This window comes from Rhipicephalus sanguineus, chromosome 9 (genome assembly GCF_013339695.2).
Source record: "Rhipicephalus sanguineus isolate Rsan-2018 chromosome 9, BIME_Rsan_1.4, whole genome shotgun sequence".
NCBI lineage: Eukaryota > Metazoa > Arthropoda > Arachnida > Ixodida > Ixodidae > Rhipicephalus > Rhipicephalus sanguineus.
This window is the reverse complement of record NC_051184.2, coordinates 94,249,323-94,275,539: the sequence shown is the minus strand read 5'-3', so window position 1 is coordinate 94,275,539 and position 26,217 is coordinate 94,249,323. Positions and strand designations below refer to the sequence as shown.

The window sequence follows — 26,217 nt, the reverse complement described above, 5'->3', positions numbered from 1 at the left end:
TTGTCGTGCGTAGAGCATGCAAGCGCAGTATAACACGGGGTGCTATTCTGGACCTTGTTCAATTCCGCCATATTGTCAAATTTTATAATGGCGGCAATCTAAGCCAATCAGGGAGGCCGTAGCAGCCCTCTGGGCGAATCACAGCTGACGAATAGTGGAATTTGACAATTTCCAGAAGAGCACTCGCGGAAGGAATGCGGCAGGGGTATTGCCAAGATATCGCAAAAAAAAAAAAAAAACGCGATTCAGTCTGTTCCTATTAATTTCATCTCGGTTAATTCGGCGATTCGCTTATTGCGAAGGAATCCGCCTTTTTTTTTCACGGTGCCACGCCGCAGGTTCCCTTCCCCTAGCGGAAAAGTCGCTAAACGTTTTGGTATGGTCTTCGCACGCCTCTCGATCTCGGGGGCTTTCGTTCTGGCGATAACGGTTCTCCGTTTCACCACGCAAAACTCAGCGCGCCTCCCAAAACGGCAGCGGCCAGCGCATGAACATGGAAAAGGCGGATTGTTGAGTCTTTGCACAAAACCACGCACTGCGATTAAAAAGAAAAAATGGGGGCAGCTACGCGCTGGTGGAGCGGAGACTGAGGAAACAGCGGAGCTGATGGCGTTCCCTTTCCCACCCCTTGCTATATACTACCCTTCCCCTCCTCCTTTTTCTCCTCCCCACCCTCACCTTCCTTGCCCTCCTGCTTGCTAAACTGTATACTATTCGTGGCTGTGCTATGCTTCCTTTCTCTCTCTTTCTGTTTCTTTTGTGTCTCTTTCTTTCTCTCTATCCTTTTCTTTCTCTTTCTTCTTTTCTCTTTCTTCTTTTCTCTTACTTTCTCTCTCTCTTTCTTTCTCTCTCTATCTAAATATTTTTCTCTATTTGTCTCTTTCTTTCTCTCGCTTTGTTTCTCTCTCTCTCCTTCTAACTATTTCTTTCTCTCTCTCTCTCTCTACTCGTTCTCTCGCCATCCGGGTTATAACATCCCACGCCAGACAAATCGGCGCTGTGGGAGAACGCGCACCGGCCGAGTTATTGCGTTGTGCAGGTTAGAAGGGTAGAGGCCGTTCATGGTGATTACAGTTTTTGTTAACGCGAAACGACATCTATGTTTAAAAAAAATGTGGGTCATTTCGAATGCGAAAGCATGTCGCTTCGGTTAATTCGCCCGGTAGAAAACATAGTCAAAACACCACGCATAAGTTCCCCGCCTCGATCCATGCCTCCACAAAGGGACTCAATTGTCGTGGGTCCTCCCCCAATGAATAAGCCCTGGCGCCACCCCTGCGCCACAATCGAAATCGAAGGCGGTTAATTCGACATTTCGCTTTGTTCGAACGCACTGGAAAGAGAGAGAGAGAGAGAGAGAGAGAGAGAGAGAGAGAGAGAAATGTTTTAATGAAAAGATGTTAGCCTGGCTATTCGCCTGACATGCTACTCCAGGTGCTGGGTGATGACTGTGATATATACACTGATAACCACATAACACATACAACACACACACACACACGCGCGCGCGCGCGCGCACACTACATGGACTACACTGTTTGCAAAGTTTCGTTCAGGCTCGTGGCCCGCAAGAAAGTCAGCAGCGCTTTCGTGGCGCGTAACACACAGATACCGCTTTGCCATGGGCCCACAACTGGAAAGTTGCGGTTTATGGTAACCACGCAATGTTATTGAAGGAAAACTCGCTTAGTTCGAATGCGCGCGCATGCCGCTTCGGTTAATACGACCCCTGCTGCAGTGGCGCCCCCTAAGTTGCGTAGCGGCTACTAACTGCTTGAAATCAGGGCCTCCGAGATTGGACGCACGGGCTCCACTGCCAAATCTCAAAGGCCATGTTGCGACATAGGAAAACTACGAGAAACGACACTGTTGATGACACTAATACCTGCACAGCAGGGGTGCTCTGGGCGCTGTGCCCTGGGCGATATTTCTATTGACTATTTTTGACAGATCTAGAGATTGTGCTGAGGTCTGGGGGCCTCTTACCAGTGACGACTTGTACAGTTATTGCAATATTGCGTTGATGCACAGTCTGTTGATAAACACTAACAACTTTAGTACCTTCTAAAACTTTAATCCGTTCATATTGGTACTGTTATTTAAGTTGACTTGTGGTATTATTCGACCAATAGCTGCGGTACCACGACGGTCGAATTGACACCTTACAAAAATAGCAACTGCGCATGCCCGAGCAAGTATATTTTCCAAATGAACGACCTCGACCACAGAATAACAAAACATCATCCCATTCAACCGTACCTCTATCTATCTATCTATCTATCTATCTATCTATCTATCTATCTATCTATCTATCTATCTATCTATCTATCTATCTATCTATCTATCTATCTATCTATCTATCTATCTATCTATCTATCTATCTATCTATCTATCTATCTATCTATCTATCTATCTATCTATCTTTCTATCTATCTATCTATCTATCTATCTATCTATCTATCTATCTATCTATCTATCTATCTATCTATCTATCTATCTATCTATCTATCTATCTATCTATACAGTCAGCAAAGATGGCTTCACTGCAGTACCTAGTTCAATGCTGTGAATCTCAATAACATCAAAGAGATCTGTCGAAATCGCATTACCAACGTGAACTAAACCAGTAGGACTGCTATCATAGGCGTGCGCGCGAGGGGGGCAAGGGGAGGGGGGTCCCTAATTGCCATGAGGGGGGGGGGAGGTGCAAAGCCTGCCCCTCTACGTTCTCTCAGCTATGGCCACGCAGGGTTTTGACGATAATGGCGGCCGAAGGCCCCTGATATGCATTCCAAGGATATTTACTTCAGGAAAGCAAAGGAGCAAAAGGCAGGCCATTGTAAGAAGCACATCATCGCTTCATTTTCATTCTCTCTTTTTTTGTTCATTGTGAAGCATGACGTCCTTTGGGCTCGACCAGGAGGAGGGATGGAGGGCTGCGATGATTACCCCCCCCCCCTCCCCAATAGGGAACCCTGAGCACTGCTATGAAGCATGTATGATACCTGATCGCTAAATTTAAGCGGCCCTTTCAGCCAAAACACCATTCATTCATACGCACGCGTTGCACAAGCATAATCCGATATTGGATTCCAGACTGACTTTTTCCTTGTTCCAGTTGTTCGGGCACTAACTTGATGCGAATATTAGCACAATGCAACGTAACATCTGCATATGGCAAGTATAGAAGATTGTTTTGGCTCGAAACATCGAGGCGGCGCCAGGAGGGGTGGCACATATCCCTCTCAGATTTCATCTGACCCCCCCCCTCCCTCCCGACAGCAAACATAGCCACAACACAATAAGTTCCCTGCCTCCCCCCCCCCTCTCCCTCATCAAAAATATCCTGGCTCCGCCCTTGCTTAGGCGCGCCAAACGTAACAGCTTCTTGTATCAGGAAACAGCGCGGCAAAAACGAAGGAAGCATAAGAACGAACAACACACCACATGAAGCGCAACTAGTCAACAAAAATTTAACCTTATTAGTGACAGCTTCCATAACAATCCACTGTACTTCTTGACTATGCGGCACTCCACTAATTTCTATTAGCCTGCTTTTAATGACGTTTGCACTCCTTGTTGAATTTTTGTAGGTAGCAAACTTTATTGAGGTCCTGAAGAAGTCATCCCCACGTTTTTATTAGGGGGGGGGGGGTGCGTGCCGCTCCCACGTCGGGACGCGAAGGTCAAGACTCACTGCCGCATCGTGGGTCTTCTGGACTTCCCGTATTAATTTTTTTTCTGATAAAAGCGACGGCAATAGATGCAACGATATTTCTGTAAAATATGCGAAGACGTGGAACTTGAGGTCAATAAGTGTACAAATTCAACCAAGGATTCAAGTTCCATTGGCGTAATCAATTGTACAATCCCCCTCCCCCCCCCCCCCCCCCGCCCTGAAATTTTTCAATTTTGCATGTGCATTGATGCACACACACATATACAAACGATCGCATGAACATACATACTTCTTTAATTGTTTAATTCGATTGTTTAATCGAATTCAATTGACTCTTGTTAGTAGCCAACAGTGTTGCGGAGTTGCCACTCCGGAATTGGAATGACTCCGGAATCATTCCACATTTTCGCGACCCCGGAATGGAATGTGGACAGGCGGAATCGAATGGGAATGGAATTAAGTGCCTTTTGCACGGAATGGAACGGGAATGGAATTACGTCGTTTTCCAAAAATAGAGCACGTTTTCGTCTACGTGCTGTTTTTCAACCTTCAAACATTAGTAAAGTCAGAGCCTCGAGTTAGTCAGAGCTTCGAATTTAACAATAAAGCAGTATTTTTAAAATGGCTCGGCTTATTACAAGCGCGGTACATTTATAGGCAACGCGCCTACTAGAAATCGAGGCATAAGTTAGTGTACAAACAAATGCATTATCCCAGCAGATACTGAAGGGAGAAACAAATTATCCCTGCGCGTTAGTTCCCAGTGATACCCCCCCACGAAAGTGGCGAATACTCTATGCACAGCCTGACATTTATCTCACGAGCAGTTTAGTACCAGACACACGTAAATAACCTTTGCGACAAGGAAGACATTGGGTACCTGCGCACAGGCGAACACAGAAAGTTCTCACCCCATCCAGGCTTGCGCGGCGCGCTTGACAAGCGTGATGCTGACGAGCAGTGCGGCCCAGTGTTCCGTATTCGATGCAAAGGCACAAGGGGCCCGAGCGGTGCACTGTTCCAACTAATACCAGCAGATCTAGAGGGTTTTTCTCCCCATTAACCAAATCTTAGTTTTCTTCATAGTCACGTTCGCTCCAGACGCGTGGCAGAACTGCTTAGTCTTCTTGAACACTACTTTTGTCAGCATAAATATATACGCTATGTCGCCATTTTGGCATTAACACATGTAAGCTTAAACAGTATTAGAACATCACCATTCGTTCAAACATGCTTACCATGCAAATACTATAGGGAGCGGGAGAACTGCCCCTATGTGAATTAGTAGGGTGGTTGTGTACTGCACGAGATATGAGACCAAGCCCTCGACCTCGGTAACGTGTTGTGCGTACTTTTGCAGTTCTTATAATGCATCTGATGATATCAGCTTTATGGGACGTTCATTCTTAACTCGATAAAACTATCAAGATTCCTTTCCTACGTTGAGGAATTACAGGAATGGAATTGAACTGCCCGGCCATTCCCAGAGTGTGAATGGGCTAAGTCTTTTCATTCCGAGGAGTCGAAAGGAATGGAATTACGGCAAATTCTAGTTCCCCGGAAATGAATTAGAATGGTAAGGAGCCGCCCATTCCGCAACACTGGTAGTAAACATTACTTCTTGCATGATGGTATCATTTTTCGGTTTTTTACTCTCAGTATAATTACTACAGTTTCTGTTATGAATATTTCTAAACGGGACCCGCATTAGCCTTTGGCTATGGGACCATACAGTTTGCGCATAATTTGTACAAGATAATGTGTCCAGTAAAGGACGTTCATTCATTCATAAAGGGTAATTAGCCCCCCGAAAGAAATATCTGGTCACGCTCCTGAGCAGTTCGTTCTTTCCTACCCTTCTTTGACATATCTCTATTCAGTTGCGTGTGATTTATATGTAGCACTCGCTGCGACTTAACCGCTAAACATCTCACTTTTCGCTATGCTAATCTTTATAGATGATTGTGCCGATTGAACATTTTAACTAGCATACGAAAACGCCACGCAATTTCTCAGGCCTGAAATGGGCCTGCAGCTGCGCGCATGTCCCGCCATCTGGCCTGCATTCTTTGCACTAAAAGCTGGCATACAGAAAAAATTAAAATAAAAATGAAACTATGGCGCCGAACATGCGCCGAAGGACTACGGAGTAAAATGGAAGGAAGTTGCATTACGAAATTTACTTCTTTCACAGTACGGCAATTTCGTTAACGATTACTGCGCAGGATGATTATGCAAGATTGCTTTTGCAAAGCATATTTGATTGGCTCGCCTACTATATCGTTAAAACAGATGATCTCTAATTCTACAGCTGCCTCCTGTAAAATTCACGCACGCAAGGTTTCAGTCTCGGCTATAGCTTTAACATGAGCATTCTTACTTTCACCTTTCATTGCAAATCAAAGAGACGTTAAACAAAGAAAATAACATATATGTGAGCCAATGTGTTTAGGAGGTTTTAGTCGCGTGTGACAAATGAAGAACAGCAAGGACGCACTGACGACACGGATACGTCAAAGAAAAAAAATATAACAGAGAGAAAGAAGTATGCGATGTGTAGTAACTCCCGGAAGCGGCGGCAAAAGGCAATGATCTACGAGAGGTTTTGACACGTCGCTGAACTGCGCAGCGAGAGTTGCGAGGGGGAAAAAAAAGAACCTTGCAGGATATAGTTGGCAGCGGCTGTCGGTGGTGAATGACCGACTGGCTGGCCAATGTTGCCGCCGCTTTCTTTTAATGCTGAGTCACTTCGAAATTGAGCCAATCGCATCGGTAACCACCGCTAGCCACCCTACCACCGCTTCCGAAACCGAAACTTTTAGCTCATAAATAAGCGATCCCTGAGTCTTATTAGCAGATCTCGAAGGCTATGTTTATGTACCGAAAAAAACGTACGTCACTACTGCCATGTTCTTTAAAGCACTTATTCAACATCTAATATAAAGGAAGCCTTTAAATTGTTTGATAGCTTTAATAGCAACACAAAATTGAAGCAAATGAAACAAATTTTAGATTAATAAAGATTGATTTGATTTGTTTGTATTTTAAACACGTTTGCAGACGACGTGCTTTTGCAGGGCCAAAATTGGCATTAGAACGTCATCTGTTTCAAGAAAGGCACAAAAATGTGCAGGCCAAAGCGTTATTATTAATAATTTCGCTGCAAACTGAGAAATGGGAATGGTCTGAACCACGAGGAATATTTTTTCGTGTCACCTCACGAACGTTCAACGTTTTTTGACATTTGTATTTTGCATTCTTGTTTCGCAACAAAGGTTGAAAACCCTGGCCCGCGTGAGCGCGCCTCCAAGGGTCCAAGGCGCCTCCTGCTGCCAGACCACAGACGATGTAACGATGGCGGTGCGGACGGAGCCTGCGTTGTTTACGTTAAACTTGTTGCCGCAGGAATTGCTCGTGCACATCCTGTCATTCCCGCAGATCCAAGTGGACGATCTGCTGCGCGTCTCCCAAGTGTGCTCACAGTTCCGCGATGCCGTGTGCTGCAACGAGTTATGGAAGAGGAAATTCGCTCGGCGGTAAGTCGCGGACCTTTCCATCATTTGTGGGGGGGCCTGCCATTTCTTGACGCGCGTCCCTTTGTGAGTCTACAAAACCACGCTTTCTTTCGCGTCATTTGCCTCGAGCGGTACTCTTAATCGATTGATCGTTTGTGATTCCCGGCACCCATATCGAAACGCGCGTTTAAAGTGACGACGTCGCTTGGGGTTGCACCGCTTGCCTGCGCAGTCGAAAAGACGCCGCAGCTAGCGATCAGCTGATCGCCGGCGGTTTTGTTGACTGATCTTAACTATCTAGTTCGAGATGTAAACTTGTTATTCGGGTGTGGGCTTCGGAAGTTAACGCGCAATCGTGAAGCCGCCGCTCACAGATATCGTTAAAATGCGCGAATAGTAGCTTCGATCGAAATATGCAATGCGCGGTTCCTTGCCATTGTCTCGATCTTCGGTGTATTTTTGGAAGTCTCGTTTTGCGCAATTAAAGCTTCGAGGGGGTTTGTCGGCGGCGTTGGCGTATTAGCGAAATCGCCTTAACGAACTTCGCTAGCGCGGCGTCATGTCCTTGAACTGTGAAACGTTCGTTAGCGCGTAGTGTGTAGCGTTGCGTAGGTTCGCGCTACCCCGCTGGCGTTTCGGTGGCCGGTACAGGAATAGCAGCCCGCGAACGGTGCCAGGATTGCGTACACATTTCGGGTACACGGCAGTACTGTGTAGGTGCTGCGTAAGACACCCTGTGCTGCCTCAAATGGCCGGGCTACGGGCCCGGACCCCCCTTGCGTAGTGCGTAGCGGACGTATGCGTACTTTAAATAGGCGCCGGTTGCCGTGCGACGCAAGGCTATTGTCCGCGCCGCGCATGGGTGAAGCTTCGAGAAGCACGTGGTCTCGTGACGGCTAACCTTTGCCGGGGATGAGGAATCTGTGCTACAGTTAAAAATATAATCAGTTGTACGATAATGATAGAGCATACTGCTTCACTTTCTCGTCTCCCGGATAGTGCTTTTCGACTTGGACGGCACAGTACTAAGTAATCACACAGGGACGTAGTCGTCACAGTGCTGTGAAAATTTCAGTGAAGAGTACTATCAATACTGTGAGGAACCGCTTTATTCAGCCGTGCTAGAGCTGTGACACACTGATGGTGATGTATACAGATAAGAAAGCTGTACAAGTGATGATGATGATGTCTACATGACACAGAAGATTCACTGATTGTGCTCACGATATGCATTTATGTTGTTGACAGCTGTAGCCTGTTAATACAGGGAGGACCAACAGTCAATTTGCTTGTTGACAACTTTGATAGCAAAGCTTTTCATAAAGTACTTGGAATTTCTATTTAGTCTCATTGGCCGCAGTAGTCCCAACAGATGTTTTACGCAAATTTTGTGGTGCTTAATTTGTGGTTCACTTTATAAAAGCAGGAATGGAAATTCATTAGCGTAACCTCTCGCATGCTATGTATATACGAAAGCAGAAATTTGGTTCAAACATGCAGGGGCGCTATTGGTTGAAGGCAAATACAGGTAAAGTTCCACAGCACATATTTAAATCACCGGGAGTTCTAAATCCAGTCCTCATCACCTGATTTATGTGAAACTACAGGGGATGTATTTTGAGACGATCACTTTTGGTGACAGTGTCGCTTTGTGTGGCCTAGAGACTCCTGTGTCCACTGATTGAAGGAACTACTTGCTCGCCCTTCCTTAACCAGCCAATCAGCAGCAGGCATGGAAAGGAATACTATGATAATGCAGGGTCTGTCTGTAAGGTAATGAGACTGGATCTCGTAAAAAGAAGTTACTGATCCGATCAGCATGCATTATTTAACCCTTTCAGGCGCCACCGAGGAAGAACTGTCTGTAAATGCATCAAACTTATACAACGTCATTTCAAGGCACTCAATATTCTATTGCAACAAAAGTCATATAAAAATATATTAATTTATATATGCTATAGTAATGAAGCCTAATTATACAGTAATCAAATATCTATTTATTCTGAAGTAATTCATTCTCTGTTTTTGCATAAATAGAAGCAACTGCCAGGCTAGAAATATGGTACAAATTCGTTTTCGGTTATGCCAATGTTGAGCAAAGAAAAATTATATTTTTGCCATGGCTCGCGGGAAGTGGCACGTCAAATGACTCGTCGAACGTGGTAGTGCATTCAGCAAAGTGATCATATGCAACAGTACACTGAAAAATGAAGTTAAATGAAGACAAACTTATTATGCAGGAAGTTCAATTCATTCAAAGCTCAATGTATCTTGCTCTTTGTTAGCCACTAGTCGATACAACTAGCAGAAGCATGTGGTGTACGCAGTTGTGTACATAGCGCCTCAAAGGGTTAAATACTTCTGAGCAGTTTCCTTGGGTGTTGATTACACCGATTCCCACACTGCAAAGGCTCCATGAAGGTCAGCTGCCATGACTTCTCTCAGAGATTCTGTGACAGCCCATTGGCTGGCAGGAATACCGTCGAAACTGTGACCTTTCCAACTTTTCTTGAGATTGGGGAACAGGAAGAAGTCCACCGGGCTCGCATCAGGACTCCATCAGCTCTGATGTGAATGTGGCAGTCACACACATTAAGCTGTGGTCAAGCGAGGCAAGCCCAAATGTGAAGCATGTGGAGATGAGCTCCATATGTAAACCACATTTTAATTTCGTACTTCAACTTGAAACCTTAAGACAACAATTTTTTTACTTTATTTTACAACGAACACATCCTTGTTCTAGGCGAAGATGCCCTTGTCGATAAATCATGCATTTTTGTCATTTTAAGGGAAGCAGGATTGCTAGGAAAACTTTAATTTCTCACCGTGTACTTAGCTAAACGTTGTTGTTTACCTCGTCCACTTTTTCATCTTTGAGAAGAGGGACAAGATCTTTATTCCTATTAGTTAGGATGATTGTGGCCCTTGCTCTGACAAGAGCTTACTGAGGAGACCCAACTTTTTACATAATTTTTACCTTGTGTTTGGCACATGACAGCCTTAGTTGCTTATGGGCCTCTAAACCCAACAAACAAACAAACAAAACAAACAAACAAACAAACAAACAAACAAACAAACAAACAAACAAACAAATAAATGGAATAAAAAAATGATAGGCATAATTCTAAGAGAAGGAGGACAGCAGAGGGGATCAGAGATCAAACAGGGGTAGCCAGTATCCTAATAGATAGGACCTGGGCAGGACACAACATGCGATGGACAGATCATAGATTGTCACTTAAAATGTCGAATTGATACAAACGGATGGGAAGCATGGTCAAGGACAGCAAGGACGGAGTGACGAAATCTGGAAATTTGCAGGCATATATTGGAATCACCTAGCGCAGGAGAGGGTGGAGGTCATTGGGAGAGTGGACAGTGGACTTACGACAGGCTGATGATGATGAAATAGAACCGTCTCTTCCAAAATGACTCGGTGATGGACTCATTGGGGACCTTCAGCAATAAACATACTGTGCACAAAATGAACGCAACACAATAGTGCTGTGTTGTTTTTGTTTTCTTCTCTCTGTTATTGTGTTGTGCTCATTTCATGCGCAGTATGTTAGCTCTTGCACCCTCTACTTGTCCATGTGATGTGGCAATACTTTACTTTTGTCTCCAGAATATCACTACATGCTACCACTTCATTAAAGACAATTGCACTTTCATTGGAACGTGTGACAAACTGTGCTTCGCCAGCAGTGGCAGTTGTATAGTGTGTGTCTTTCTTTTCTTTTTTTGTATCAGCTTCAGCCAGTAATTAACCTGTGCATGCTCTTTTAGTGGGCGATTAAATTAGTCCTATGACCTTACGAATTCTTACGATTGATGATTAAACAAGTTTGACCAGAATACGCACAAATGACAAGATCTACCACCTTAAACATCTTCCAATACATTTGCGACACCTCAAGAGGAAATTATGCGAAACTGCTTGACTCATCAACAGCTTTCAGTTCAGTTTCAGTTTCAGTTTATTGCAATTGAGCTTACAATGATCGTTACAAAAAGATATGCAGACGAGGGTCTCAAAGTCAGTGACTGTAAATGGACCCTGCAAACGGGAGCTTATCGTGATTCGATCGCAACTAAAAGGACCTAATCAATCAGCTTACATTTGAAGAGTAGATAGCCTGTCAACTTTTTATACGACATCTTGGCGATAATTGGTGACAGTATACGAACTGAATCTTCTCTTCTTCCATACATCCAAGGTCATTGGCAGAGTGCAGCGCTTTGCAGCACAGACCACGAGATGCTGTCCGCAACATACGTGATGATGTAACTAAAACTGCGAGGAAATGAAATATGTTGCCGCATCTGTAGTCTCGTTGCTTGGCAAGCAGGAAGACTTCCTGCCGAGTGCATCGCGGATATATCCACGTGCATTGCAAGATATTCATGTACACCACGCACTGATCAGAGGAGGCTAACCAAAAGGTGTCCTCAGCAGTGTATCCTGGCAGGCCTATTGGGAAGCTATTGCTTGATTTTGATCATTATCTTGGTTATGGGGTTCCCTGGTCCGGCAAGCTAAAATATGCCTGCATTCAGGGTTGCCAGGTTGAAAAGACAAAAAGGAGCCGAAAAATTAGAACTAGTCAAAAATAACCAACTTAAGCCACGGGCAGTAAAAGTAGCCGCACATGTGTGAAAACAATTGCAAAGTTTTTATTTAAATAGCTAAAGCCTTTTGTCGAAAATGCAAATAAGTATGATTCGGACACTTCAAAATCGGAATTGTTGAGATTTAAGCATTAAGTGTTGGCTTAAACAATCATTTCGTTCAGCATAATGAAGTGTCTTCCGCTGTTGCAAAAAGCGGCATTCTCTTTACGCGTTTTGCGTGAGTTTTCTGAAAAGTACTGGCAGTAACAGCATTTTGGTGACAATAAAAGTAACTACAGCATGAGTGTGCTAAAAATCAGTTACTGTGGTTCATTCATAAAGTGTAGCAGTATTGATTTCATGGGAACTGCGTGAACCAGCTATCTGGATGGACGCTGCCACTCGCTTTGGCTGATAGCTGCTGGCCCAACTCCTGCACATCGTTGCCCATCTTCGCTTTCATCCTTTGGGGTATCCATGGAATCAGTCTCCGTGGCAGTGCGCTGGCTACCCACCACTACGCTCACCACCACTGCACAGCACGCATACTATCTCGAGATAGCTGACGCGTGGCTCCCACAATTAACTTTCACCATCATTTCTTGCGTGATGACGAAATCCAAGCATTTAGTATTCCGGAGTCTCGGTTGTTATCTAATTCAAAGAAATGACACAAGTACTTAGTCGGACATCCGATTTCTAAAGTTATGTGCAGAGCACCCTCAATGCGGAATATGGAGCGACTCTAATTGACATGTCCAGTTCCAACTTCGGTTTTAAGTCGCATTGAGCAATAGGCATTGTGAAACAGCTTTCGCATGCAACAGTTTTCCCTGCAGCCACGCTTCAGAAAGCCTTTGCTTTTGTATTCTGCAAGCGCCAAATTCCATCATGGGAGCACCTCGGCCACCATGTCTTGGCACCAGATACTCGAATGACAGCACTGCGGCATTGCCAGATATTCATATTTTGTCTCCAGTTGAGGGAACATAAAAGTAGCCAAAAAGTAGCCATGTAGCCAAGATGTTCCTTCGGCCACCACCAGCCCAGAAAAGTAACCAAATTGGCGCAAAGTAGCCAAACCTGGCAACCCTGCCCGCATTTTTTCCGTGCACTCAAGACCTTGTTTGTATGCGGAATAGTGTCTGTCTATATGTATTTATCTATGTATTGTCACGTGGCTGTGACGGGGAGGAATGCAAAGCCCAAGCTGGTAAAGACGAAACTTTTTTTAATTGGGCGTACTTGTGGCCAGGAAAAGTAAGACTCAAAGTACAAGCAACATTCACTGTACAGTGATAATGGCGAGCATGGACGTTAGTCGTTGATAATCTGATCGTCTGCGGAACGTGTCGTCTTCTATACACGAGTGAGTGAACATTCCGGCGTTATCACTGGTGCTCACGTTAGCTCCAGAACAAGCTCGGCTACTTGTGTCGTGCACGCGATCTTATCAGAATAGTCGAAAACCATATAGAAGTTTCCTACACATAGCGGTGTGGCCTGTGCCGAGCGGTCGTAACTGCTTTTGTGGGTGAAACATGATCACGTTAAATTGAGGAAGTTAGTGCACATGGCAGTATCTTTCCATGACTTCTGTTCAATTTATTTATGTTATGTTACGGTGTAACCGTCAAGGCGGGAGGCAGTGATTCTCATATGCCAGGGTGTGACAGCTTGTCAGTATTGAATGTAAGTGCTACACAATGTAAGCCCCGAATTTGCTTGGAAATGTAACGACCAATTCCTATGAAACGAAGGTTGTTTCCTGTACTTATAGCACAAGTCGAAAACAATTTGCACGGTTTCTTCTGAGCATTAATTTGTAAATTTTTTTGTTTCTCACATTTCATTATACTGGCTCCACAGTGGAGATCGGCTGCTACTTCTACAGCTGCACTGATGTCGTCATGACATTGTTTTGCTACAGTGCCGCTTTTCTGGTAGCCATCACAAATACCGCTTTCACTTCTGATCGCAATTGATCCACGATCTGGATTAACTTTCGCAACTGTGATTGGTTTTCCTTTGCATTCAGTGCAAATAAGCCAATCAGGATTGAGAAACTCCCTCCCAGTTGAACTTGATCACAACTGAAATTGCATCGTGTGACTCTCGTATAAGCCACGAGAACAAAGCAGCAACTTCTGCTGCATTCGAGCAAGGCCATTGGCTACCAAGCAAACATTTAGCATTATCGAAAAGTGTGAAAACCGGCACACACGGCGTCACGGTATCTGATGTAGAGATTGTCATATTGTCAAACATGCATGAAGGATTTTTTTTTGTTTTCTTTTTTGTTCTTAATCCATGTGTAAGACGGAGCAGAGGCCAAAGGGGATATGAATCCCTGAGCCCCGTGTTGCATGCACTTATGGAAGCAATTTCTGTGTGTTGTAGCTTGTCTGAATGGCAGTTGTCCAAGTGCTACCACGATTAGCTTGTTCTTTTTTACGCAAATAAGTAAAGACTTACAATGGCCTGAAAGTAAAGACTTTCAGAGTAGAGAAGGAAGCAGAATATGTTGCTAAGAGATAGCATAACTATTATAAGCATACTGGTACAATACCTCCACCACATTGGAAGGGGGTTTATCGATGAATGGCAGCAGGCAGAGAGCCGGCACAGCGATAGCAGTGTAACAGTCTCGATGCCAACAGATCGCTTCACACCAAGAGAGCGTCCCACTCGTGAATGTCTGGCTTCTTCACCACTACACAAGAAATCATTCACAAAACTGAAACAATCTTATCGAACAAGAACAATGTTGCTGTGAATCGTGAAAGTCTTTTCTTTTTCTTCAATTGTATGCTCTTAGTTCCTTCCTTCCTCTTTTTTTCTTTCATGTTCAGAGCATCATTCATTACTTTCCATAATTGTTCTCACTCTTGGGCTGCGGCATGGCATAGTGTTTCAATGAAATCCAACGTAAGCACAGTGTTGCCGATTAGCTTCCTTGAGCCAGAAAAAGACAGACAAATCTTTCTTTCTTTCTTTCTTTTGCTTTCTTTTTTCTAGGTGGCCAGACCTTTTTCGGCAGTACAATGCTGGCAACACACGGTGGCGAGTGGAATGCATGGAGCGCCTGTCCTGCGGAGTCAAACTCAGGTCCTGGATGTCTATGATGTCACGGGACTTCTACGCACACGACGAGCTCTCCGAGGATGCCTTCCGCGGAATTCTGTCCCTGAGTGACCACCCGCGGAGGCTGCTATTCTTCAACGACGAGCTGGCGACCATCTTGGAGGACGATCAGCCGTGAGAGCTTTCCACATTGCTTGTTTCTGTCATAAGCTGTGTTTCAGTACTCGCCGCATACAAATAGATAGACAGCTAAGGAGACGGTGGCCATCTTTAAGGGGTCATGTACCACTTTTCGGGCTTGGTGAGAAAGCACCTTGTGCAGAAAGCAGACTCTGCTATGAACAGTTCAGCCAAATCTTGCAGTCGTGTGCGGCAGGGAGAGTTTAGAAGTGGAGCGTGAACTTGCCATTTTCCCAGGCTCCCTCTTTTCATACACGGGCCCGTCCTCACTCTCTTCGGAGCTGCCGGTGCCTGCTGTTTGACACCGAACAACAGATAGCGTACTATTGGCCAATAGCTGACATAAGTCAAGAGCGGCGTTTGAATCATATGCGCTCCTTGCCACGGGGGGAGTGACGCCTGCCGACGCCGCGGTCCATAATCTGCTAACGTTACACAGTAGCCACACTAGTGCAGACAGGGATCACAACAAGAGAGCGATCGCGTTTCATCACACGTGTTCAAGGTCATGATGCGCGCTGACATAACTTCTTTCCCCCGTGCCATCCCGCCCCGGGTAGCTTCCAGCGCGCTCGTCAGAAGGTGAGAAGAGAGAAAGTGCTTAAAGCACGCAACAAGTCTCATAACTGTGCTCGTTCTTGACGAACTTGCGAAATTTTTGTGGCAATCGATTCGTGAGGAAATAAGCTCCGATACGGAGGTCCTTCGATGATCACTTAGAGAAGGGGTACAGGACCCCTTTGAGTCCCGTTCCAGTTTCGACAAAGCTGTCAAAAGCCAGCTTTGTGAAGACAGCATTGGAATAAAAATTAAGGCAGCTTCGCGTTAGGGGTGCCAAGCCTGAAGGAAGGGCGGAGCTCGGCAGCCTTCTTTGTTTCTCTTCAGTTTTATATTTCTTTCCTCCTCTCTTTCTTTCTTTTTCTCTTTTCCGTTTTTTTTTTCTCACTTTATTTCTGTTTCTTTCTGCCTCTCTCTTTAGGTATTTATTTCTCTTTCTTGCTTTTTCTTTCTCTTCCTATTTTTCGCTTGCTTCCTTTCTTTTCCATTTTTATACGTGGTTTTGCCTGTGTTACACCAAACTACGACAGCATATGACAGCCCGAGCCCCTAAAGTGCCCCGCGCTTATCATCATCAAGGCGCTTGAAGGACAATACGAAGAAGACTTCTCCTTGGCGCAAGTGCACTCAGTATGCTACAGATGGCTATGCTATTCGTGGTTTTGCCTGCGTTACGCCAAATCTACGACAGCGTATGACGACAGCATACGGCAGTTCGTGCTCCTAAGGTGCACTGCACTTGAAAATGATGCAGGCTACATTGCTGTCCAAATGCGGTGGTGGCTGGGTCATCCTGTGTGTTCTTGATGGCTTGGAACACACACGAAACTTTGCTGAGCAGGTTATCTGCTCACAGGAAAGCGTAGTTATGCTTTCTCTTGTCTCTAGCATAGGCTGCATTCAGATTTTCGTAGGTGTGAACATAAAAGAAGTTTAAAAGATGAACGGAAATTTTATGCGCTTTTCCTTTATGTTCTTTTGTTGCCACAAGGTTGCGTTACATCGCACAGACATCTCACGGGAATTTGCACTCACGATAAGACAAATGAGGCTGTAAAGGGCGATATGGAATGGGCAAGTTTCGAGGTGAGGGAAGCTCGGAGCAAAATGAGGTTCGAAGAGAGGCGAAGTAATATGAAGGAGAGTAGATGGGCAGAGAAGGTGTTCCGGTATTTGGTATAGGAAGAGCGTTGACACACAGTTAAAAAAAAAAAAACTAGGAGGCTCACCAGTAAATATGCAACTGGCAGTGTAAGCGATATGGCAACAAAGAGCGTTAAGCGAAAAGTCAGAGAGGCAAAGAGGATTTACTGGACGGCAGCTGTGGAGAAAAACCGGCTCTCATTAACTACCGAAAGGGCAAAAACGAAATAAGGAGGGAGGCATTTTACGACAATTCGAGGGGAAGCACTTTACTGTTTGAAGCGAGGTCGGGATGCCTTAGAACACGTAGTTATAAAGCGAGATTCAGTAAAGAAAAAGAACAATGCACGTGCTGTGGGGAAGATAAGGAAACGGCGGAGCATGTTCTGATTGCATGTGGAGATATCCACCTGCAGGTGTACGTTTGGGCATGAGCCTACATGAAGCCTTGGGTTTTAGGGACAACAATGGAAAGCTGAACACACCTGCGATTGAAATAAGCAAGAGACGGTTAGAGTATTGATGGCAGAAAATTAGAGAGAAAGGACAAAAATAAATAGTGGGAAAAATAAGGACATTCTGTCGTAAAGGGCAGAGAACTGGGCTGTGAATTGACGTTTTTTTTTTCTGTAGTAAGATAGATTTAATTGAAGTAGAAACATTAGGCAAACATCAAAAAAAAAAAGGGAAAAGTGGTGGCACACTTGTCACCGCCTCGTTATAAAGGGGGCACTCATAGCATCCATCCATCCATCCATCCATCCATCCATCCATCCATCCATCCATCTTAATATGTTTCATTATGCAGGGAACTTCAGCTTGAAGCTGGCTTCGCTGTCAAATGAGACTGTCTCTAATGTTGACTCGGATTTGAACACACTCATAAGTCACTGTGCATATGAGTTTACTGCCTAGTGCATCTCAGACCATCACAAAGTGTCATTTACTCAGAAAAAAGGAAGTATGCACGAGCGTTCCAATCCCCAGACCTGGAAGGTGCAGGGCCTAGGAGAGTAACCTTGGTCGACACTTCTGAGGAATGAGTCCCTCTGTTCATTCATGAGTGGGTGCAATGAGTGCAAGACCTTCCATACTCATTAGCATGTACCTGCAGATCAGTGTGAGTTCCTTACTGTACTAAAGCTTTCAGTTTCCCCACCAAAGGCATTTGTCTCCTCAGAGTGCTGCCAGAACGCGGGAGTGAACTAGGGCATGCGTAATATCGGTTCCGCACGAGCACTTTTTATTGAACTCAGGACTGATCCGGATCAGATTTCTCGATCGCAATCAACAGTGGGTGCTGCTACACGGTCAAAACTAATCCGGATAGAGCTTGGCGCAGACATCAGTCGAATTGCAATCTCGGAGCCAGATCGTGATAGTCTTGATCTTGATTGGGACTTGTCATGATTAAAAGTGACCATGTAGCAACATGTGATCCGGATCTATCCTAATCTGGATCGGCCCTAATCATGATCGAAAGTGATTGTCTGACACTAGTATAATTTTTTGAATGAAGTAAATCGATAGTGTGTATCGTTTATGACCCGAACTGAAATATGAGCCCGGGAGGGTTGTATGTACCCACACAACTAAAGTATCTGTGTGTGACACTTTCTTCTTGCGTTCTGCGTAGTGTTGTTTTTTCGAGCATAGGTTCCCCTTTATGTGCAGGCACGAAGACCTCACACTCAAGTACTACGCCCGACGGGTACAATGTCACGTCTGTCACGAGCACATGAAGCAGCGCTGGGAGTCGTACTTGGGCGGCGGCGACGATGCCTCCTTTGCTGAGCCCGTTCTGGAAGAAGGCGCCCTCCTCCTCTCCCAGTGGTGTCAGCCGCTACACCGGGTGCCAGCCGACTGGGTTCGTCACACCCTGGATGAGATGGCTCGCCGGGCCAAGGCGATAGCCGCTGCTAGGCACCCTGGACACCCCATCGTCAGGTGCGACTGGCAGTTAAACCATGCAGGTACGTGATGAGAGCGTTGTGTCTGCCTATGCTGAAAAAAAAAAGCTACAGGGGCACCTAAGTATCCTTAATTGCATTGAATTTGAATGTGCAGCACGTCTGAATGTGAATGTGCAGCACGATTTGGGTACATGGCATCATTTGTAGAGACAAGAAGGAGAGATTTCTAGCTGGCTTCAAGAATGAATTGTAAATTCCATGCTGCATGCTGTGCTATGATGTTTGGCTCGCGTGTTCTCAAGAGCGTCGACTACCGATCGGCAGCATTTTCTGACCATGATGAAAAAAGAGTTGCAGGACCCCTTTAAGAACAAAGTTTATTGTCTTCTTTACGGTCTACAATGCATTTCATGTCCCACATTTATCAAACAGCTTCTCAGCGATCGCAAGCAAGATGATGGCCTATGCCAGACTCACCCTTTCACTAGTCCGTCCTGCGACTTGTAGAAAACTCCAGAACACCAAAAACACGACACGTGATAGAAACTAAAAGCGCACAAAATGAGGACAGGGAAGAGGCTTGAGACGCATGGCGCTCGTGTGCCACTTCTTTGTCCTCGTCTCGTGCGCTTTTAGCTTCTATCATGTCTTACCAACATGACCAAACAGTCACCTTAGTAAACATGACACAGCTTGCTGTTGATTGGTCAACAAGCAAGATAACGTCGTTTTAAAGTGCACTCATAATCAAACTGAAAGTTGGCGCTTCATCCTTATGCTGCGCAATCTCGCCATTCATGGTCATCTTGTGACGGCAATAGCAATGACGCTGGTGGGGCCGACTCTGTTGCAAATGCAGTTTTGGTCCTTATCACATAGCACTGCCGGAGACATTGTCGAACGAATTTGTTTGAAAATAAGGGGAAAAAAAAGAACAAGTGTTAGAATTAGACAAATGGTGTAATAGTTAAGTGCAGGCTGCAGTTTTCGCATTAAAACTGACAACCGTCCTAGGGCAGGTCTAAGGTAGGTGATTTCGACAGGAAGTGATGTGCGTTGGGTGCATTGATTTAACCCTTTGAGGGTCGAATTTTTTCGCGAAATCCAGTCCAAAAATGTGTAATTTTTTTATTGCCGAAATAAATTCTTCAGACGATTCTATTTAAGAAAAAAATTGTCTAAAATTTTTTTTCGTGACCGTAAAGTGACAAAAAAAAAATCAGTTTTGTTGCTACATACATATGGTTTATTCGTAGTAAAATCAAGCAGAATCCTAAAAAAAAAAGCTTCACAGTTTTTTATGAATAAAAATTATGCAGTGTATTAAGGATAGCTCACAAACATACAAAAATAAGCGCACCAGAGTACGTTTCCGGTTAAAAACGCTCGTGCTCTAACACTAAAAACTTTTCAGCGTGTGATAGTCTTTGAAGCATGGCTCCCCGCGCACGCGTTTCAAATGTCGCTCCTTGATCGTCATCGGAGTCTGAACTCGTCAAAAAATCCTCGTCTGACGAACTGAAATCCAATGAATCATATTCTGATCGGCAATTGGGGAATAGTCCGCATCGGAAGAATCGCTGCTCGACTCACCGGCAGCAGCGCAACCGACGCGCGCTTCCATAGCGTGAGCGAACTGCGTCAGTGAGCGCACGGAAGAAAACTCTATGGTTCTGCTCCCGTCCGGAAAGCAAAACGAGTGAAAAAGCTACAGTAATACTTCGTCTTATCGCCAACAAGACGTAGTTAGTTTTTCCGAGAACCCAAAACAGGAAACGCAATCACGGCGGCGTCGTTTGTGTAACTTAGCGCCGCGCGGAAACAGATGTAATCGCGCGCCAGGGTGCAATAAATGAGAGAGTAACAAGCGGTCACCCTTTGAGAGATTAGAAACCAAACAGCCATCAGCTTTGCGGGCGCAAGAAGCGAAAACGACCCGAAGGACGAAACCGAAACGAGCCGGACCACGTGCGCGCGTTCTGATGCGAGACTACAAGCCGCCGCGCCTCTTTGGAAAGAAAACAAAAAAAGACGGAGAGACATTGGCGCATTAAAAAAATTACACGTATTCCCGAAGCGTGGCAGCACATTCCAAGCAAGAGAAATGGGAGAAGGCGCGCGTTTGAAACCAAACCGCGCCGCGGGCGCTCTCGGTTGCGCAAGCGATAGCCGGCGCGCGGCGCGCCATTTTGCGAAGCATAAAAAAAGCAACAACGGAGAGACATCGGCGCATGAAAAAAATTCCACGTATTCCCGAAGCGTGGCAGCACATGCCAAGCAAGAGAAATCATCGAAAAAGGCGCGCACTTTAAACCAGCTGCACCGTGAACGTGCTCGGATGGGCAAGCGATAGGCGGCGCGCCGTTTTGGGAAGCGAAAAAAAAATACAACGGAGAGACATCGGCGCATGAAAAAAATTCCGCATATTCCCGAAGTGTTGAAGCACAGGCCAAACAAGAGAAATGATCGAAAAAGGCGCGCGTTTTAAAAATAAACGCTATGCCGTACATGTACGACGAAAACCCTTTGGTACCAGGAAGCTTCTGCCGTACATGTACGGCGAAAACCCTGAAGGGGTTGATACGAATGTTGGGCCAGTTGGTGCATAGCTACTTGAAAGATGTGGAAACCTCGTTTGTAACCTTGCGCCATGTCTTTCAAGTGGGTGCATTCTCGATTCTGTAAGTGGTGTGAAGTTGGATGCTGTCACTATTGAAATGTTAACTACGCTCACCATTCGAGTTGGGCAGGTGCAAAATGCCACGTTCAAATTATTTGGCGAAGGCTAACTACAGGATCAAAATAACGAAAGGTTGGCATCAGAACAGCATGGGGCACCTGCCGGGACCTTCATTCGAGTTCAAATTAAGTGGAAAGTCAATATAATTGGAATTGGGCTAACAGATATCTACTGTTTTAGAGGATATTTGCTAATACTGATGCAAAGTGAGAAATGTGCCACACCAGCAAAAATAGGCTTGAACGGCCGTCGGTGGGCACTCAGGACATTAAGCTGACATATTATGGAATACGAGAGAAACGAGGGCCGCTGTGACATAATCTGGATGCATTTGGCCTATCTGCAATAAAACGAACCAGTGCTCACATACAGTGCAAGAAGGAGCGGCTGCCATGCGGGCCAACCAGCGTGTTTCAATCGTTGAGCATGGTACATTCTCTAATATTGGTGCACACCAATGATTAGCTTAGAATCTGCAGCGAGACGTATCTTACATGCCTCAGTGAAGGAACATCTCTTTAGTGTACAGTGAAACCTCGTTGATACATTTCCGAAAAAACTGTGAAAAATAAACGTACGATCCAAATCCAGTAAAAATTGAGGCTGACAAGCCCATATTGAAGTGCAAGGGCAATAAACATTTAATTCTCAAGAAACGTAGAAGGACTTTTCGATTTTCGAACTTCTGGCATCTCGCTGCCGGCCACCATTCATTGCGTGCAATTTCCATGTGTCTGGTCCCCTGAAGAAACTTCTGAAAGGGAAGCGCTTCAACTCGAACGACAAACTCAAGGACGCTGTGAAGGACTGGGTCTCGTCACGGCCACAGGAATTATGGGAACAAGGAGTCCTTCGGTTTGTTCATCACTGGGATCGTTGTGATCAGGCACATTGCGTATACATTGAATGGTCTTCATTTATACCCACAGTGTCGTTTCGTACCTTTTCGTTTGAACAGCTCTTGTATAACAATAATGATCCAATGAAGAGTTGCCAGCAAAGAGAAATACGATGTACATGTCGCATTATATTGTACTGAGCATGGATGCAAAATATATACAATCAGGTCTCCCTTACGTTGGGGTCTCATCTTTTTGATTATACAGTAAAAGCTTGTTAATGCGACCCTCGTTAATTCTGAAAAATCTGATAATTCGGACGTGTTCTCCGGTCCAGGCCAGCATATACATTGTTTAATGGCATCAAACTCTTGTTAATTTGGTCATATTTGGCCGCAACCGGTTAATGCAGACGATCTTGGGAGCACACCAAGCATGAAGCACCGCAAATGTGCGGTGCAAGAGAGCGAAAACGACGTTTGCAGCTGACTGAACCGTATGTTAACGACAGGAAAGCCAGAGCACTTCATGCCTATTTGCGTTTACCACCGTGTATGACACCTCGGTAGCCATGGGCGTTCAGAAAGGCGTGGTCACCATCCACAATCGCGTTCTTGGCGCTCAAGGCTTCAGCGGCTGTGGCAAATTTTTTTCGTTTACCTGCGAAAAAAAGTATCGTTGTGGGTACATGGTGGTGGTGGTGGTGATGGTGGTATGTAATAAGGCGTGGTGCAGAGCTCGTTTCTGGCTAATTAAGACATCGGGGTCTTGCGCCACAAGTAGCATTGTAAAAGCAGTCTCAGCAGGATGACGAAAATTGCAGTTTTACACTGCTCTTATACAAAAGAAGTACATTTATGCATTCAAGAAAATGAAAATGTGTTCACCCTTTGAGGGTCAACTTTTTTTGCGAAATGCGTCCCAGAAATGTGCATTTTTTTATTGCTGAGTTAAGTTCTTCAGACGAATCTATTTCAGAAAGAAATTGTCTAAAATTTTTGTGGGTGACTGTAAAGTGACAAAAATAAGATCATTTGGGCTGTTACATACACATGGTTTGTTCGTGAGTAACAGCAAAACGAATTTTAGTGCCCCACCACGGTGGTCTAGTGGTTATGGTGCTCGACTGCTGACCCGTAGGTTGCGGGAAAGAATCCCGGCTGCCGCGGCTGCATTTTCGATGGAGGCGAAAATGTTTGAGGCCCGTGTACTTAGATTTGGGTACACGTTAAAGAACCCCAGGTGGTTGAAATTTCCGGAGCCCTCCACTACGGCGTCTCTCATAATCATATCGTGGTTTTGGGACGTTAAACCCCAGATATTATTAAGATAAATTCTAAAAAAAATACCTATACGACTGTTGAAAAATTATGCGTTGAAGTAAACGTCTGTGTAGTTCACAGACGTAGAAAAATAAGTGCACCAAGTGGCGTTAAGTGGAAACATGGAAGGAGGAAAGCCACTTTTGATCCAGTCAGCGTAGTCCCGCCGCGGACGCCTTTGAGATGTTGCTCACTCTTCATCATCTGAGTCTTAACTTGTAAGTAACTCCTCGTATGGCGGGATGACATTTATTGATTTGGCAGTCGATTCGGCAGTCGAGCGGCGATTCCTGACTCACTTGTCGCAAAGAAACCGGCGCGCACTTCCACAGCGAAAGCAAACTGCGCGGGCGAGCGCACTGAAAAAAACTGTGTAGTTGTGAGCGTGTACGGAAAGTAAAAACAAGTCCAAAATCTATGATAATCCTTTGTCTTATCGCCAACGAGACGGAAGCGGTTCTTGGGAGTCCCAGAAACGGGAAACCCAACCACAGTGGCATCGTTTGTGTCAGTCAACACCTGCACGGAAACGGACGTAATCACGTATCGAGGAGCAATAAACGAGAGAGTAACAAATCGGTCACCTTTTGAAAGATTCTAAACCGGAAAGCAATCAGTTTTGCGGGTGCAACAAGCGAGAACCGGCAGAAGAACGAAACCGAAACTAGCCAGCGCACCGCTATAGTAAAGCATAAAAAAAAGAAAAAAAACGGAGAGACATCGGCGCAAGGGAAAAAATTCCACTTATTCCCGCAGTGTGGCAGCATATGCCAAGCAAGAGAAATGGTCGAAAAAGGCGTTCGTTTTAAACAAACAGGCATGACGTACATGTACATCTTTGACCCTCGAAGGGTTAATGTAATAGACATTCGTTTATTGCTTTCTTGATACTTTCGATAATTCAGAATTTGGTTAGTTCAGAAATTTGTCCGGTCCCATGAAATCCCAATTTACAAGCTTTTACTGTATGGTTTCATTACACCTGCTAATTGCTATAATTGTATATGTGTTACAGTAAAACCTCGGTGATACGAATCTCGCGGGGTTACCAAAAATATTCGTATCATCCGAAATTCGTATCACTAGAAAACATGGAAAATTAGCACGTGGCAAAAGGAAGTTGGCATACGTTTTTATTTATTATTTCTCAGGGCCGCACTGACGTCATGAACAGCTCTAAATAATTGCCAGTAAAGTTTTTAGACGTCAACTATCATACTTGTGCTAGCAAATATACGGTGCGTGTGCGATTAATGAACCATACGTGATGCGACTCGTGACCGTTAGTAACCCCTTCCTGATCTTACTACGCTTTTCTGCATGAGATCAGAGTACCTTAAGAGGCGTTTTGCACGCGATAGATGAAAACCAGAAATTTTTACGATCGTTGTCCTTTGTTGCTGTTACTTTTTTATCGCGGTGGTGCTTTTTAGGAGATTTACAGCAATGCCCGCACAATCGGGAGGTTTGCTCAAAATTCGGGACTCTCCCGTGCGAATCGGAGAGTTGGCATATGTGCGCGTACGTTGCGAGGTCTAGCTCATTCGCCAAGACCGTCCGCTTTATCTCTTGGGGTCTTCGTCCACTTTTCATGGGACTTCATGATTGATCCGCAGCCTAAGTTTCAGTCTTGTTTCATAGAACGTCTGATTACGAGGACATGGCTTGCATCGACGTGGCAGGCATGTGTTAACATTTGACATTGTGTTTGACATTTCATTACCTGTGTACTATGTGAAAGTTTTACTTGTGTATCCATCTACTCGAATTTCTTGACACATCTTCTTGGGAAAATATAATCAATAACTGTGGTCTTTGGTAGGGATGGGTGAATAGTAAACTTGAGTTGCGAAGCGGATTCATAGCGAATAGTGGTTTGGTGATTTGGTCAAATAATCTCAAATCAAATAGCTTGAATGGTATATATCACGTATTGTAAAAAAAAAAATGTCAGCATTTTTGTCATGACCTAACCAATTTGCACGATATCTTTAAGAATTGGAACGAGGTGTGTGCAAATGCCACTTTTTTGGTTCGAAGTGAAATGGAAGCAAATTCGAATAGTGTCAAGAGTTGAATAGTAATAGCGTGCTAGTTATAAGCGTAACACATGTTACGTTTTGAACTTTGAAAAGTAATTAATCGAGGTGCAGGAAATATGGACATTTAACCTCGAAGTGTGGCTTCGAGGCAGTGGCAATTTCCCTGTATAGGTTGTTTCACAGCTTAGCAACCCCATGCTGCAGTGAAACCACCTTTATCGGGGGTTACATGTGGTCAAATGTACATGACTTCATTCAATATGTATAAGCTAAATTTGCCTCGAAGTGAATTTGAAGTGAAGTGAATTTGTTTGAATATTCGAAGCGCTCAAGCATTCTTCCACGCCTACAATTTGGAAAGTCTAGGACATTCCAGGACGACGAATCGATGGGACTGTTTACCTTTACTGTGCAGCGCTACAGGAATCGAGGTGGAGTGCCGCAGAGTGCCGGTCCTTGCTCAGCTGCATCAACCAGGCCCTCTTTCACGAGTTTGGACTGGCTGGAGACCGGGTGTACTTCCATGTACCGGAGAACTCATTTATAGACAAGGTGGGATGTCTGTGTTGCTTACAAAGGCGAAAGCCTTCC

General features: G+C 44.9%; 1 protein-coding gene across 1 annotated transcript in view; it reads left to right on the top strand.

Annotated features, from left to right (window-relative positions):
• The first annotated feature begins 7,010 nt into the window (after positions 1-7,010).
• Positions 7,011-26,217, top strand: part of LOC119406030 (F-box only protein 21) — a 46,448-nt gene continuing 27,241 nt past the window's right edge. The window contains exons 1-4 of the mRNA XM_037672874.2: positions 7,011-7,215; positions 14,824-15,063; positions 18,445-18,743; positions 26,042-26,178. Of these exons, the coding sequence (XP_037528802.1) occupies positions 7,034-7,215; positions 14,824-15,063; positions 18,445-18,743; positions 26,042-26,178 (858 nt within the window). The 5' untranslated portion in view covers positions 7,011-7,033. The remainder of the gene's footprint in view (positions 7,216-14,823; positions 15,064-18,444; positions 18,744-26,041; positions 26,179-26,217) is intronic.